Here is an 11,015-nt window from a genome sequence, read left to right as displayed (position 1 = left end):
TGAACCTCTACATCAACCACTTCTTGAAAAACAACTCTCATCCTTTATGGCCAAATCCAAAGAAACACTTAACCAAACATCCAAAGGACTGATTCAATTAGCAGTGATTTGCATATGGAGCAGTTCATGAATAGATCTGCATGTTAAATGAAGTGAGGGGAATGCCCGGGGGGCGTCCCCTCACATGATACTAATTGAAAGGAAGCGCATTTAGTGAAAATGTGAGAGAAACACACCAAACAGGTCAAGGGTCGACTGGAAAAAATAGACTGTTATAGCTGTTCAGGCACATGTTGAAAACAATGTTCATTCATTTACATAGAAAACTTTGTCCTCATATGAGCTCAGTGCCGGGACTATTTTTTCACAATGGAAATCTGCAGCATGCATTTGAAAGATCATTTAAACTCTTTTGACACTTTAACAATGTTAGGAGAATTAGGTCACGATACCAATTAGGCACTTAAAAAGCATTCATCTTTCTGTATTTTGATGTCCTAAATTTTTTTTCAAATACTGATGTGCATAAATGCATAGAATAAACAGCAATGCACCCAATAGGACTACAGTAAAATAATGATGAAAATGTTTCTGTTGATCCTGTAATATATCAATTTCCATGAGAAGACTGTGTCCTTAGGCCACAGGAAGAGATCAATGATTGAAGCGGAGAGAAGAAATGGGATGGGCCTCACCTACTGTTCCACTGTGCCCTTATCCCATTAGGAACTCTATGGCTGCCCAGTTAACCATGGACACGGGCACAGGGATAATCCACCCTAACACTTTAGGACTCATTCACTGCTCTCTGCATGCCTGTTATGCTGGTAACTCTATTATGGACTGGGGATAGAGTCAGAATGGTGAGAGGTATCAACAGGCATCTACTGCGTGTTATGAGAAAAAGGTGCTTTACAATAATACTTTTTTTTACAGGATAAAGCATTTTCTCCTTTGTGTTTGTTCCGTGTTGTGGAATGTATCTTCACCATCAGGTTCACGTTCATTTCTGATCTTTAATCAAATCTGAGCAACCACAGACTGATTCATCTACAAGTCTATAACTGGTTTAAGACCTTCTTATTTGTCTCTTGTTATATCTAATACAAACGAACATCAAAGATGGTTTCATCGGACGCACGGGCCAGGCCTGAAGTTAACTTATAGTCTTGTGTTTGTTTATATGTCTGGTTAGTGGCTATAATGCGACTGTTAATATTTAATTAAAATTATATTACTTTTAATTTATGTGAACATTTTATTGCATTAAATAAACAATTTATTGAATTTTATAGTTTATTTTATTTATTAAATTTATCCTTATTTTATTAAATAAACAGTTCGCTGAATGGGTTGTTACTTTGTAGCATGTAAGTTTAGGCAAGTAACTGTTTATCTACTGATAACCCAAAATAATTCTGGCTGGATATACTTTTAACTTGCTGGGTAATGTACACCTTCCTGGTGGAACATTCTTCCTATCTCTGTCCGTTCAACCACATCTCTCACTACATTTAAAACACTACTTAAAACCCATCTCTTCTGTGAATACTTGACAAACAAATGAAAAAAATAAAAAATAAACCAAAAAAATACACTAACCCTTTCTCTCAACAGGTAGTGGTCTAGCTTTTGTTGAAACCAGTAATTTTGTATTGGCACCTAATGTATTATGGCTCCTAAACTCGCTTATTGCTCCTAAACTCTTTGTAAGTCGCTTTGGATAAAAGCGTCTGCTAAATGTCTAAATGTAATGTAATTTACTTGTTATTTCTTGGCCAGGTCACTCTTGTAAAAAAGTTGGATTGGATCTTAATGGGTTTATAACCTTTTTAGCAAATGCAAATGGATATAAAAAATGCAAATATCAAATTGCATTTTAATGTACACAAACATGATATTTATGACATCAACTCAGGGTGAGGATGATATAAGCCAACACACCGGTCCAGAATGTGTTAGTGCATGTTTTATTGCAATACTTTTGAGATTTACAGTGAATGTTCCTGTGAGATTTGAACTGTTCTTATGTGATTAACTCATGAAAATCTATTCCAATATACTTATTGAGAAAATCTCAATACTTTTGATGTTATATTGAAGACAAACACTGAAAATAACAATATTTCCTCTACCAGAGAGGGAGAACACAAAAAAGTAAAATTCAGTATATCAAAATATATGTTATGAATGAAACTGCAACAAAAATCTAATACAGAAATCCATGAAAAGACATTTGGTCATAGAAGTCACAAAAATGACCCCACTGACAACACAAAAATATAACATGCGAGCAAATGGATATGCTGTGATATGTTACCACATATGAGCTAACTCTCAGTTTCACATACAGTAAAGCTGAACCTTAAATCTAGTCTGAATTTTTAAGATTTAGGGAAATAACTTTAAAGAGCTTAATCTGTCCTCATTTTACCATCATGATAATATTGTGATTAAAAATAACAAAGATCGGCCCTAAACTATAGCCAAGATCCTTCATTACATTTTAAAATGGCAGTTGTTCTATGCTGTAATAATTCAAAAATTTTACTTCTAAACAACTTCATTCCCCTGTTCCACGAACAAAGCTTTAAGTCCCCGTGAACTGGAAGTTGTGATCGTTTTTACTTCCTTATTTTGACATATTTCCGGATGAAATGGAATTTCTAATGAGAAAAATAGTGGTTGTGGCTTTTGCCTTTCTCTGCAATTTCCTTGGATGTATAAAATATCCCTTGCATTTGGAAAAGGAACTGGTAGCAGACTGACAGTTGAAGGGGAGGAGTTAACGGATGCTGCGCCCAAGCCGTCTAACATAAATCATTTGTGATAGATAGACATTAAGAAAGGAAGTGCATTTCAGATTTTAACTAAACAATTACGACACACATTTATAAAAGAGAATGACACACATTGATAAACTGCTTACAATAAACGCTGCAATATTTCATGAAAAAAGCATTGTAATTTCACTGGGACTTTAAGATAAGCCTTGTATGTGAAACAAGCCCCATATATCTGTACATAAATATCACTTTTTATTAATTACAACCAAAATATTAATATTAAGGCACATAGACCTGCTTTCTATTTATATTTCTTCTTATTAAAATCTATTTAAAATTGTTATCCAATTTACGTTTTCCCTATTAAAGCGCTATATTTAAGTTAATTGGTAAAAACCAACATTAACCTTCCTTAAAAACTTTCTTAAAACTGCAAAAGTACTTTCCCTATAATATGTACATTATTTTTATTACACCTTATGACTACACCAAGTTATTTCTGTGCATAGCTCAAGTCTTCCAGAGAGGGAAAAGCCTCACTGTCCAGGCCAAATGTATCTAAGTCAAACTCCAGGACTAAGTCAGGCAGGCCTGTTGTGTCCGGATCCAGCCAGGAAAATGACTCTGAAAAGGTTGAGAAACATTTAAGGATGAAAAGGTGTGAATCATAAATATCTGGCAATAGAAATCTATGCATTTTAACATACCTAAGCATGTAAAACCTATTTAAACGTTTACCTACATTTGACATTTAATTGATCAATCTTACCAGGAAAGTTGATAAAATGTTGCATCTCATCAGCACTTCCGCTTTGGTTTGGTAAGTTGTTCTTGAATCGAGGCTGTTCACTGCTCTCCGCAGTTTGACCATTAGGATCTGACCCTTTACCGCCACCTAGTGGCTCCTTTTGAAGCACACCAAGCTGTGATGGAGACAACACAAAACCTCAGAGACCGTCACACACCATAGGGCTGTAACAATGAATATGACCTGAATAAATGATCTGTAACAGAAGCAATGTACCTGCTGAGAGAGGGCCTTCGCCTGCCTAGGGGTGAGATGTAAGCCGACGTAAGATTCCTGCAACAAAACAGGGACGTATAATGAGACACCAGCATGATTAATCCTGACTCTTACAGCTTTAGTTAAGCCTGGATAATCTGAGGAAGAGACAGACTGCCGAAAGGCCAAAGCGCTCACCTTGTTCAGTTCAAAACCTTCATTTGAGCTTGAACTTGGCACTTTTCCACCTTCTCTAGAGTCTAAAATACTCTTTCCTTCAGATTCAGATTGCGGTTTGGGTTGCTCATGCGTCTGCACGCAGGACCTGAAAGGCTGTTTTCCTTGCGTTTGTGGGTTTATCACATGAGTCCATCTTTCCTCCTGAGCGTTGGGTAAAGGCGCAGGGTGAAGCGGCTGTTGATGAGGCTGATGCAGATGACCTTGATATTGGCTCTGTTGGCATGGTAACTGCCACCGCCTTGTGCACCGGTACTGCTCCTCAGACATCTGAGGATCCTGGAATTGTACATGCGCTTGTGTAAATGGTTGCTTTACGGTTTGTTGGTGCTGAGCAAATTGAGTCTGTGAATGATACAGTAACTGCTGTTGATATTTGGACTGTGGTTGTAAATGTTGCTGCATCTGTCGAGTCTGATTGTGAATGTGGTGCTGTGAATTAAACAGGTTTGATTGTGTCTGATGTGTCTGCTGATGTTGTGGTTGGTGTTCACGGTGTGAGATGGCAAAATCTTGACTCCACTGTTCCATCTCTGGGATAGATTGCTGGTGTGCTTCCAGAGGAAAGTAATGCCGCACCGGCTGATGGGACATTGGAGGGGCGGATTTAAGGAGATGACTGCAAGGATATGCTGGTGGCTTTGTTTCCTTAAGAGCTTTGTTGGGGTTGAGGAGAGAGCCCTGTGTGAAACATTTAACACACGTTAAAAGAGACGAACCATATCAAACAAGTGATTTAATAAATATTATTGAGATTGTTTATTGAATATACTGAAGAGGTACTATTAAAAGTTTAAAAAAGGATTGAAAATGTCTCTGATACAGTTAAATGTGGCTCGGTTTATATACATGTGTATACATGCTGCATTGCATTTCTTCCGCAGAGCCACTTTAAAAATTGAACAGTGACTTTTATATATAATATGCACTAAAACTTTGAACTTTCTCATATGCGACCCTGGATCACAAAACCAGTCTTAAGTAGCACAGGAACATTTTAAGTAAAAGCAAAAAATACGTTGTATGGGTCAAAATGTTTAAATTTTCTTGTGCCTACCCTAAATATATCAAAATGCTGTGAGGGGATGGCCTGCTACAGTGCCACGGATGGACAACTTCAAAGGCTCCACCATATATTGTCCTATCCTTAACAATTTAATAATTCAGCTTTCAGATGATGTAAAAATCTAAATTTCGAAAAAAAAAGACTGGTTTTGTTGTCCAGGATTTCGGCACATATGGCCAATTCAAGCATTATGTAAAAACGTATAAAAATTATTAATTCGTAAAGAATGTATTTATTACCAATATAGTACCCTTTAGATTATACTAAACCCCTGATGATAGAGTCCAGATATAAGAAAAATATTAGTCTATGCACGAGTTATCCATTTTAAAAGAGGAAGAAATGAATGTGTTATGGATGTGACAAAAAAGGATGCATGTTTTTGAGAGACATCAAACTTTGTAGGGTTTCTGTGAATTAAAATGTACAAACCAAAAGCAATAATACCTAACAAATGGAGAAGGAATGGCTCTTTATAGAACATAAAATTGTAACTATATTTTCATGAGGCCATTTATAAGGAATATGTACCCTTGTTATGTCACAACTTTGTTATGTATGTGACGGTCCACATAACAGACTATGGAAAACTATGCTTTAAAAAAAGGCCATTTTGAGCATCACGTGGGTACTAAAAACAACAAATTTTGACATCTAACCCTTCGGTATGGGAAACACTTTGCTAAAAACCTATAGTCTTATATTATGAATTAAGTGTATTTTAGACATTTCAATACTTTCAGATCTTGATTTACTGTGAGCAAATAGGATCTTCTCAACGTTCACATCTTACCTGTGTTATAGAAGACATTGTTGGAGACACTGCTGGTGAAAATTGCTTTGGATGCTGCCAGCGCGAATCTCCACCGGACACAATGAGCGGGCTGAGCTGGGTTCTCTTCCGTGATCCGGCAGTATGGGCGTGGCCAGGTAGACGTGGCGAACCGGCGAGAGAGGAGGAGGAGCAAGAGCGTGACCCTCCGATTCCGCTGCTGTAGCTGCAGGGGCTCGCCGATGACTGGATGGACTGGTTACTTAGTGAAGAGCTACTAAGGGAGGACTGCAGGGACTGGTTGCTGAGAGATGATCGCAGGGAGGAGTTGCTAAGTGACAGGTGTAAGGATGTGGAGCTCAGGGAGCTGGGCAGGGAGTGGCTGCTGAGCGATGATTGGATGTTGGGATTGCTGAGCGAAGACTGGAGTAAAGGATTACTCATAGACGCCTGAAGAGATGTGGACAGACCTAGGAGAATGACAAAAGAGTGGGTTACTCATAGCAAACGCTCCTAAATAGACCTGACCACAATCACAGACTGTAGGTCTTTTTACTATTAAATCAATTAAATGAATGCAATTCACATATTGTAAGACCATGACACATACTGGGCAAGTTAAAATTGGACATAATGTTGGGGTGCGTGGAAGCACTGCTCAGGTGATCTGCACTGTTGTGGGGCTCAGAATCCTGGCCTACAGGTAGTGGAGAAGGCAGGTGGAGGCTGGAGAGGTCCGGAAGAGAGCCGCTCGTACTGAGTGCCGACGGGACGGCGAGAGAAGACATCTGCTGATTGGGCAGTGGGAAGTTGCTTTGGGGGGAAAAGAGAGTCTAATGGGTGAACGGGCAGAATTGTAATTTATCTATCAAAGACTAATGAGTAACTTACTGAACAACAGGTGTTTCATATCCAGATGTTGCAACATAAGATAGCTAGAATGATGATGCAATGGACACGCAAAAGTAAGACTTGGAAAAAGATTTTGACCATTGTAAAAAAATATGCGATAAACAAATGAGAAAGACAAAACAAATACCTTTTTTATTTTGGGAGATATTGTCTCCTCCTGTACATTTTCTTCGATTAGCGGGACTGAATGTGCAAACATGCCTTAAAATATTGAAATGTCATGTACATCATGTTAACTGTATACCAAATTGAAAGTTTATAACATAAGACAAGAAAATGTGCCACAGTTAAACTCACTGTGTTTGGTATGATGGTTCAGGACTTGGGCAGATTTTGGGTGGCCATGCAAATGGCCGTTTCGCACACTGGTGTGGAGGGCCGAATCAGAGTTGGTTCTGAAAAGAGAGCCAGAAATAGAGAATGATGGGCCTCAATGGGGTGAAGAGTCTTGAAAATGTTCATCTCTAGGAGAATCTGTAACAAACAGAACTGTATATGCACAAACATCTTGATCTGGGATCAGCATTCTCAGCTCTGTTTACCTGTTCAGAGCTGTCAGAGGAAGATGGAACATCTTGCTCTTCTCCGTGGCAGAACAGCTGGACCAGTTCCTACTGGAGCTAACCAGAAGGTCACAACAAACAATCTAAGTTCACGCACAAAAGCTAAAGAAGGTTATCAACACATCAGACTGTGATTTCATTAACCATGTGATTGTTTGGAAAGTAAACATAACTGTGGTGCTTTTAAACACAGATTGTTTGTGACCTTACATTCTCCAGGCTGGACCTCGAGGAGGAGAAAGGTGGGTAGACAGATAAGGTGCGCTATCAAACTGTGAGAAGAGTTAAGGCTTAATATTAACAATAAAATAATTATGTAATTCGAGTTGAATATGATGCAATTATAAACAGTATAAGATATATCATAAATGAGGATACATGTCTTCTATGTGATCTGCCAAAAGGACTCGGCGGTGTGTCTCTGTATCCTTCATCTGCCTCTAAGAGTTGCTGGGTGAGATAATTTGGGTACTGTGAAGAGTAAAAAGCAAAACATATTAGTATTAAACAATCTATTTATTAATAGGAGGACAGTGATACTTAATACACCTCACCTGGGTTTCTAAAGAGCATCTTGAAATCTGATTGACATTTGGCAGAGACCCTCCGTGGTATGGGACCGTGCTTCTGGTTTCACGGATTCTCTCAGCCTGAACCTGTGACTGAAATGGTAACCACATGTGAAGTCAAGCACATGTGATCCATCCGCAAACAGTGTTTTAGATTCAAATCTCAGCATGCTCTTCCATACAATGCATTTAACCTCAGGGGAACTGCGGGGAACAAAGCATGTTGCGTCATAATTCAAAACAGACATTATACCTGAGATTTACAGACCCCCTTTTGCTTCAACGTGGATGAAAACTAGACCAGATGGGAGACTAACACAGTGCTATTTATGTGCATTGACATAACACACGTCGACTTGGCGAATCACAAGTCCGTATCACATGCTAAAAGGTTTAATATAAACGGGGAGATCTTCTCTTTCAACATAGAGGTTTTTAATAAAGCCCCTCTCCTTATTTATGACGTATGACTACCCTTGGTTTCATTTTAATAAAACTGCCGCATTCACGTCTCCTGCACCCTTTTTATTACCACGTCATTACCACAGAATACAATGGCAAAACTAACTTGTAGTTGAAGTTGCTTGCTATACTTTACTACTGATAAAACAACTCATTTATATGCAATATAGTTACTTTTCTTATATATCTATCTCACTACTCAGCTCCACCTAAAGATATTAAGCTGACTGATTTTACAAAGACAAGGAAAGTTTCAGCAGTCCCGTCAGCTCGTTATAGTATTCTTGCATTTGAATGTTATGTGTTATATGATAGCGGCTGTAAATGAGCCTCACAAGAGGCCTCACATGTTGTGTGTTGAGGTTCCACTCACCCTGATGGAAGTTACGTCCATCATAACCTCGCGGAAAGCCGCTGTGTCTTCAGCCTGCCGCTGAGTGTGCAGGGCGATCTTCTCGCTGAATTTACGAGGATTACAGCTTCCTTGCGCCGATCCCGCTCCGGGCCCTTGCCCGTGTCCTATCTCCCCAATGCCAGCGCCTGACATGTGCATTATTTCGTAAAGTTTGGGAAAATAAACTGGCTGACACGGTCAGAGTTCGATAAGTGACCCGAGAAAGCAACACTTTTGACAACAGTGAGCGGTGCATTGTGGGTAGTGTAGTACTGTACGGGGCAGAATCGTCGTTACAAAGTTGCGTGTGATATCTGCGAAGCACACACGCCCAACTGCTGAAAAGATTGAAAAAACAACTCTGGTATTTTGGGAAACGTAGTTTTGCTACTTGAACGACTTACATTTGGAAACATTTTGCATTTTTTGGTAACATTTTCACAACAATTGGTGAACTGAACTTGACTTTAAACTTCTCTGAAAATTAGCATGACGCACTTTTAACGACTCTCATTTTTAATGAATAAATTTGACTTTTATTTGTTATTGTGCAGTCAACTCAATAAATAAAAAGCAAAATTACCATCTAAGTTGTATTCATACATGCAAAAACACAAATGCACATGTATAATGATAAGACACATATTATGAGCTTGGCTCAGGTCAAATTTATGATGTGTTTAACAGTCCTCGGTTAAATTCAAACTCGTGAAATGATCATAAATAAGGAAAATAAAATTCTGTAAGGACCACAAAATATTTCTCATAAAGACTACACTTCCCACACACCGAATGACGTCTCTTTGAAAGCCTGTCGATTTACTTCCGTTCCGCTTTAACAGCTCTCGCGCACGCAGAACATGTCCGATGCAAACATGGAGGAGAATGTTGAACAAGCTACAAGTAGTAAAACTATATCTCTGCCCATATCGAGGGTGCGATTAATCATGAAAAGTTCTCCTGATGTGTCCTGTATTAACCAGGACGCTCTTTTCCTGACAACAAAAGCAACGGTAATTTAATGCTCTCGGAGAACTTTACCTTTAGCTAGCTTTTGTTTATGAACATGTGAGCATTTGTTTAACGAGTCACCTCCTTTGTTTATACAATTTCTAAAATGAAGTGCAAAATTAAAGCACGTGACAAAATTATAATTTGTGGTTCTTTAATAAGACTATTATTTTGTAATCTATAACATATCTGACCATGTCTCCCATAGGAGCTTTTTGTCCAACACTTAGCTCTGTCTTCATTTAAAAACGGTTCTGGTAAAGAGACAAACACACTATCGTACAGCGATCTGGCTAACATAGCAGAGGAGACGGAAACGTTTCAGTTTTTAACCGGTGAGTTTTTCTCGTTTTGAACTATAAAAACCATTCAGAATTAAACGTATTAATAGACTCATTTTCTATCTTCTAGACATCCTTCCAAAGAAAATCTTGGCCAGAGAGTATCTGAAGTCACTAGAAGAAATGACAAAAGAAGATGGGAACCTGTAGTGATGTTTCACAAGTCAAAGGAAATTCATGTGAACTGGGTCTCACAACTTCCATAATACTTTTACAAAAGCAATGGATTAAACTTTAGGATTTCATTGTTTTATGAATAAGAGCACCCAAGGACTTGTGTTTTCTCACCTCGGTTTTTCTGTTACACTAATGTTGTCTTGACCAAAATGTACAGTAGCGTCTGTAGATTCACAATCAAAAGCACTCAGAAAATACGCCATACTATGATTTTCTGCATGGTTAGGGAAGGGTCTTTGTCCAGGTGCATCAATCCAGGTATCCATACATTCAGCATGTGTTGTTTATGATCCTTCAATTTATAAATGTAGCGTTGCTTGGGGTTTTCATGGGCATTATACCTTATCATTTTAACCACTTACCTGCTGAAGTGAAATATAAAATTGATTTATACACTGTAGAATTTCAACAAATCCGTAGTTCATTTTTGAAGTTAGGTTTTGTCCCTTTACATGTTGAAATGTGCATTTATTATGAGCCCATATTTTGTAAACGTACATGAAGTGCTATTCTTCAGCTTGGTCCGGTGAAACTCATCAGGACTGTTTTGTATTTTTGATGACACGTTTGTATCTGAGAGCTTGAAGATTTATAGTGTTCTGCATAGTTGTTAAACGCTTGAACCGCTTTGTATTTGAATAAATGCGTTTGCTGATTGTTTGTACTATGCAGTCCTCTTTACGTTCTCAGACACATTCAGCACAATAAAATTGTTCTCTACT

The 11,015-nt window shown here is 38.3% G+C and overlaps 2 protein-coding genes across 3 annotated transcripts; one reads left to right on the top strand and one right to left on the bottom strand.

The window, feature by feature from the left end:
- Positions 1-1,954: 1,954 nt before the first annotated feature.
- Positions 1,955-9,039, bottom strand: crtc2 (CREB regulated transcription coactivator 2). 2 transcript variants are annotated; one of them, XM_056742164.1, is made up of 14 exons: positions 8,744-9,039; positions 7,894-8,001; positions 7,718-7,810; positions 7,550-7,611; positions 7,319-7,396; positions 7,074-7,171; positions 6,904-6,977; positions 6,756-6,799; positions 6,475-6,677; positions 5,886-6,334; positions 3,988-4,707; positions 3,811-3,867; positions 3,556-3,709; positions 1,955-3,410 (listed from the first exon to the last, which is right to left on the bottom strand). In XM_056742164.1, exons 1-14 carry the CDS (start codon positions 8,921-8,923, stop codon positions 3,280-3,282), a joined length of 2,451 nt encoding a protein of 816 aa, XP_056598142.1. In that variant the 5' UTR covers positions 8,924-9,039; the 3' UTR covers positions 1,955-3,279. The 2 variants fall into 2 exon arrangements, with proteins under 2 accessions (XP_056598142.1, XP_056598143.1); XM_056742165.1 differs by having other exon boundaries at positions 7,894-8,112; positions 8,744-8,883.
- A 549-nt stretch (positions 9,040-9,588) lies between these two features.
- chrac1 (chromatin accessibility complex subunit 1) lies at positions 9,589-10,957 on the top strand. Its single transcript, XM_056740860.1, has 3 exons — positions 9,589-9,777; positions 9,984-10,110; positions 10,187-10,957. Exons 1-3 carry the CDS (start codon positions 9,625-9,627, stop codon positions 10,264-10,266), a joined length of 360 nt encoding a protein of 119 aa, XP_056596838.1. The 5' UTR covers positions 9,589-9,624; the 3' UTR covers positions 10,267-10,957.
- The last annotated feature ends 58 nt before the right edge of the window (positions 10,958-11,015 follow it).

The sequence above is a fragment of the Triplophysa dalaica genome, chromosome 25, assembly GCF_015846415.1.
Source record: "Triplophysa dalaica isolate WHDGS20190420 chromosome 25, ASM1584641v1, whole genome shotgun sequence".
Lineage (NCBI taxonomy): Eukaryota > Metazoa > Chordata > Actinopteri > Cypriniformes > Nemacheilidae > Triplophysa > Triplophysa dalaica.
This window is presented reverse-complemented; position numbering and strand designations above follow the sequence as displayed.

What these genes read in the sequence shown, in the direction of transcription:
- chrac1 (XM_056740860.1), top strand. Translation starts at nt 9,625, where the DNA reads ATGTCCGATGCAAACATGGAGGAGAATGTTGAACAAGCTACAAGTAGT. An exon ending in TCCTGACAACAAAAGCAACG is followed by an intron (nt 9,778 to 9,983) that starts GTAATTTAATGC and finishes TGTCTCCCATAG; the next exon opens with GAGCTTTTTGTCCAACACTT. An exon ending in AACGTTTCAGTTTTTAACCG is followed by an intron (nt 10,111 to 10,186) that starts GTGAGTTTTTCT and finishes TCTATCTTCTAG; the next exon opens with ACATCCTTCCAAAGAAAATC.
- crtc2 (XM_056742164.1), bottom strand. Translation starts at nt 8,923, where the DNA reads ATGCACATGTCAGGCGCTGGCATTGGGGAGATAGGACACGGGCAAGGG. An exon ending in GATGCTCTTTAGAAACCCAG is followed by an intron (nt 7,811 to 7,893) that starts GTGAGGTGTATT and finishes TACTCTTCACAG; the next exon opens with TACCCAAATTATCTCACCCA. An exon ending in CGAAGGCCCTCTCTCAGCAG is followed by an intron (nt 3,710 to 3,810) that starts GTACATTGCTTC and finishes TCTCCATCACAG; the next exon opens with CTTGGTGTGCTTCAAAAGGA.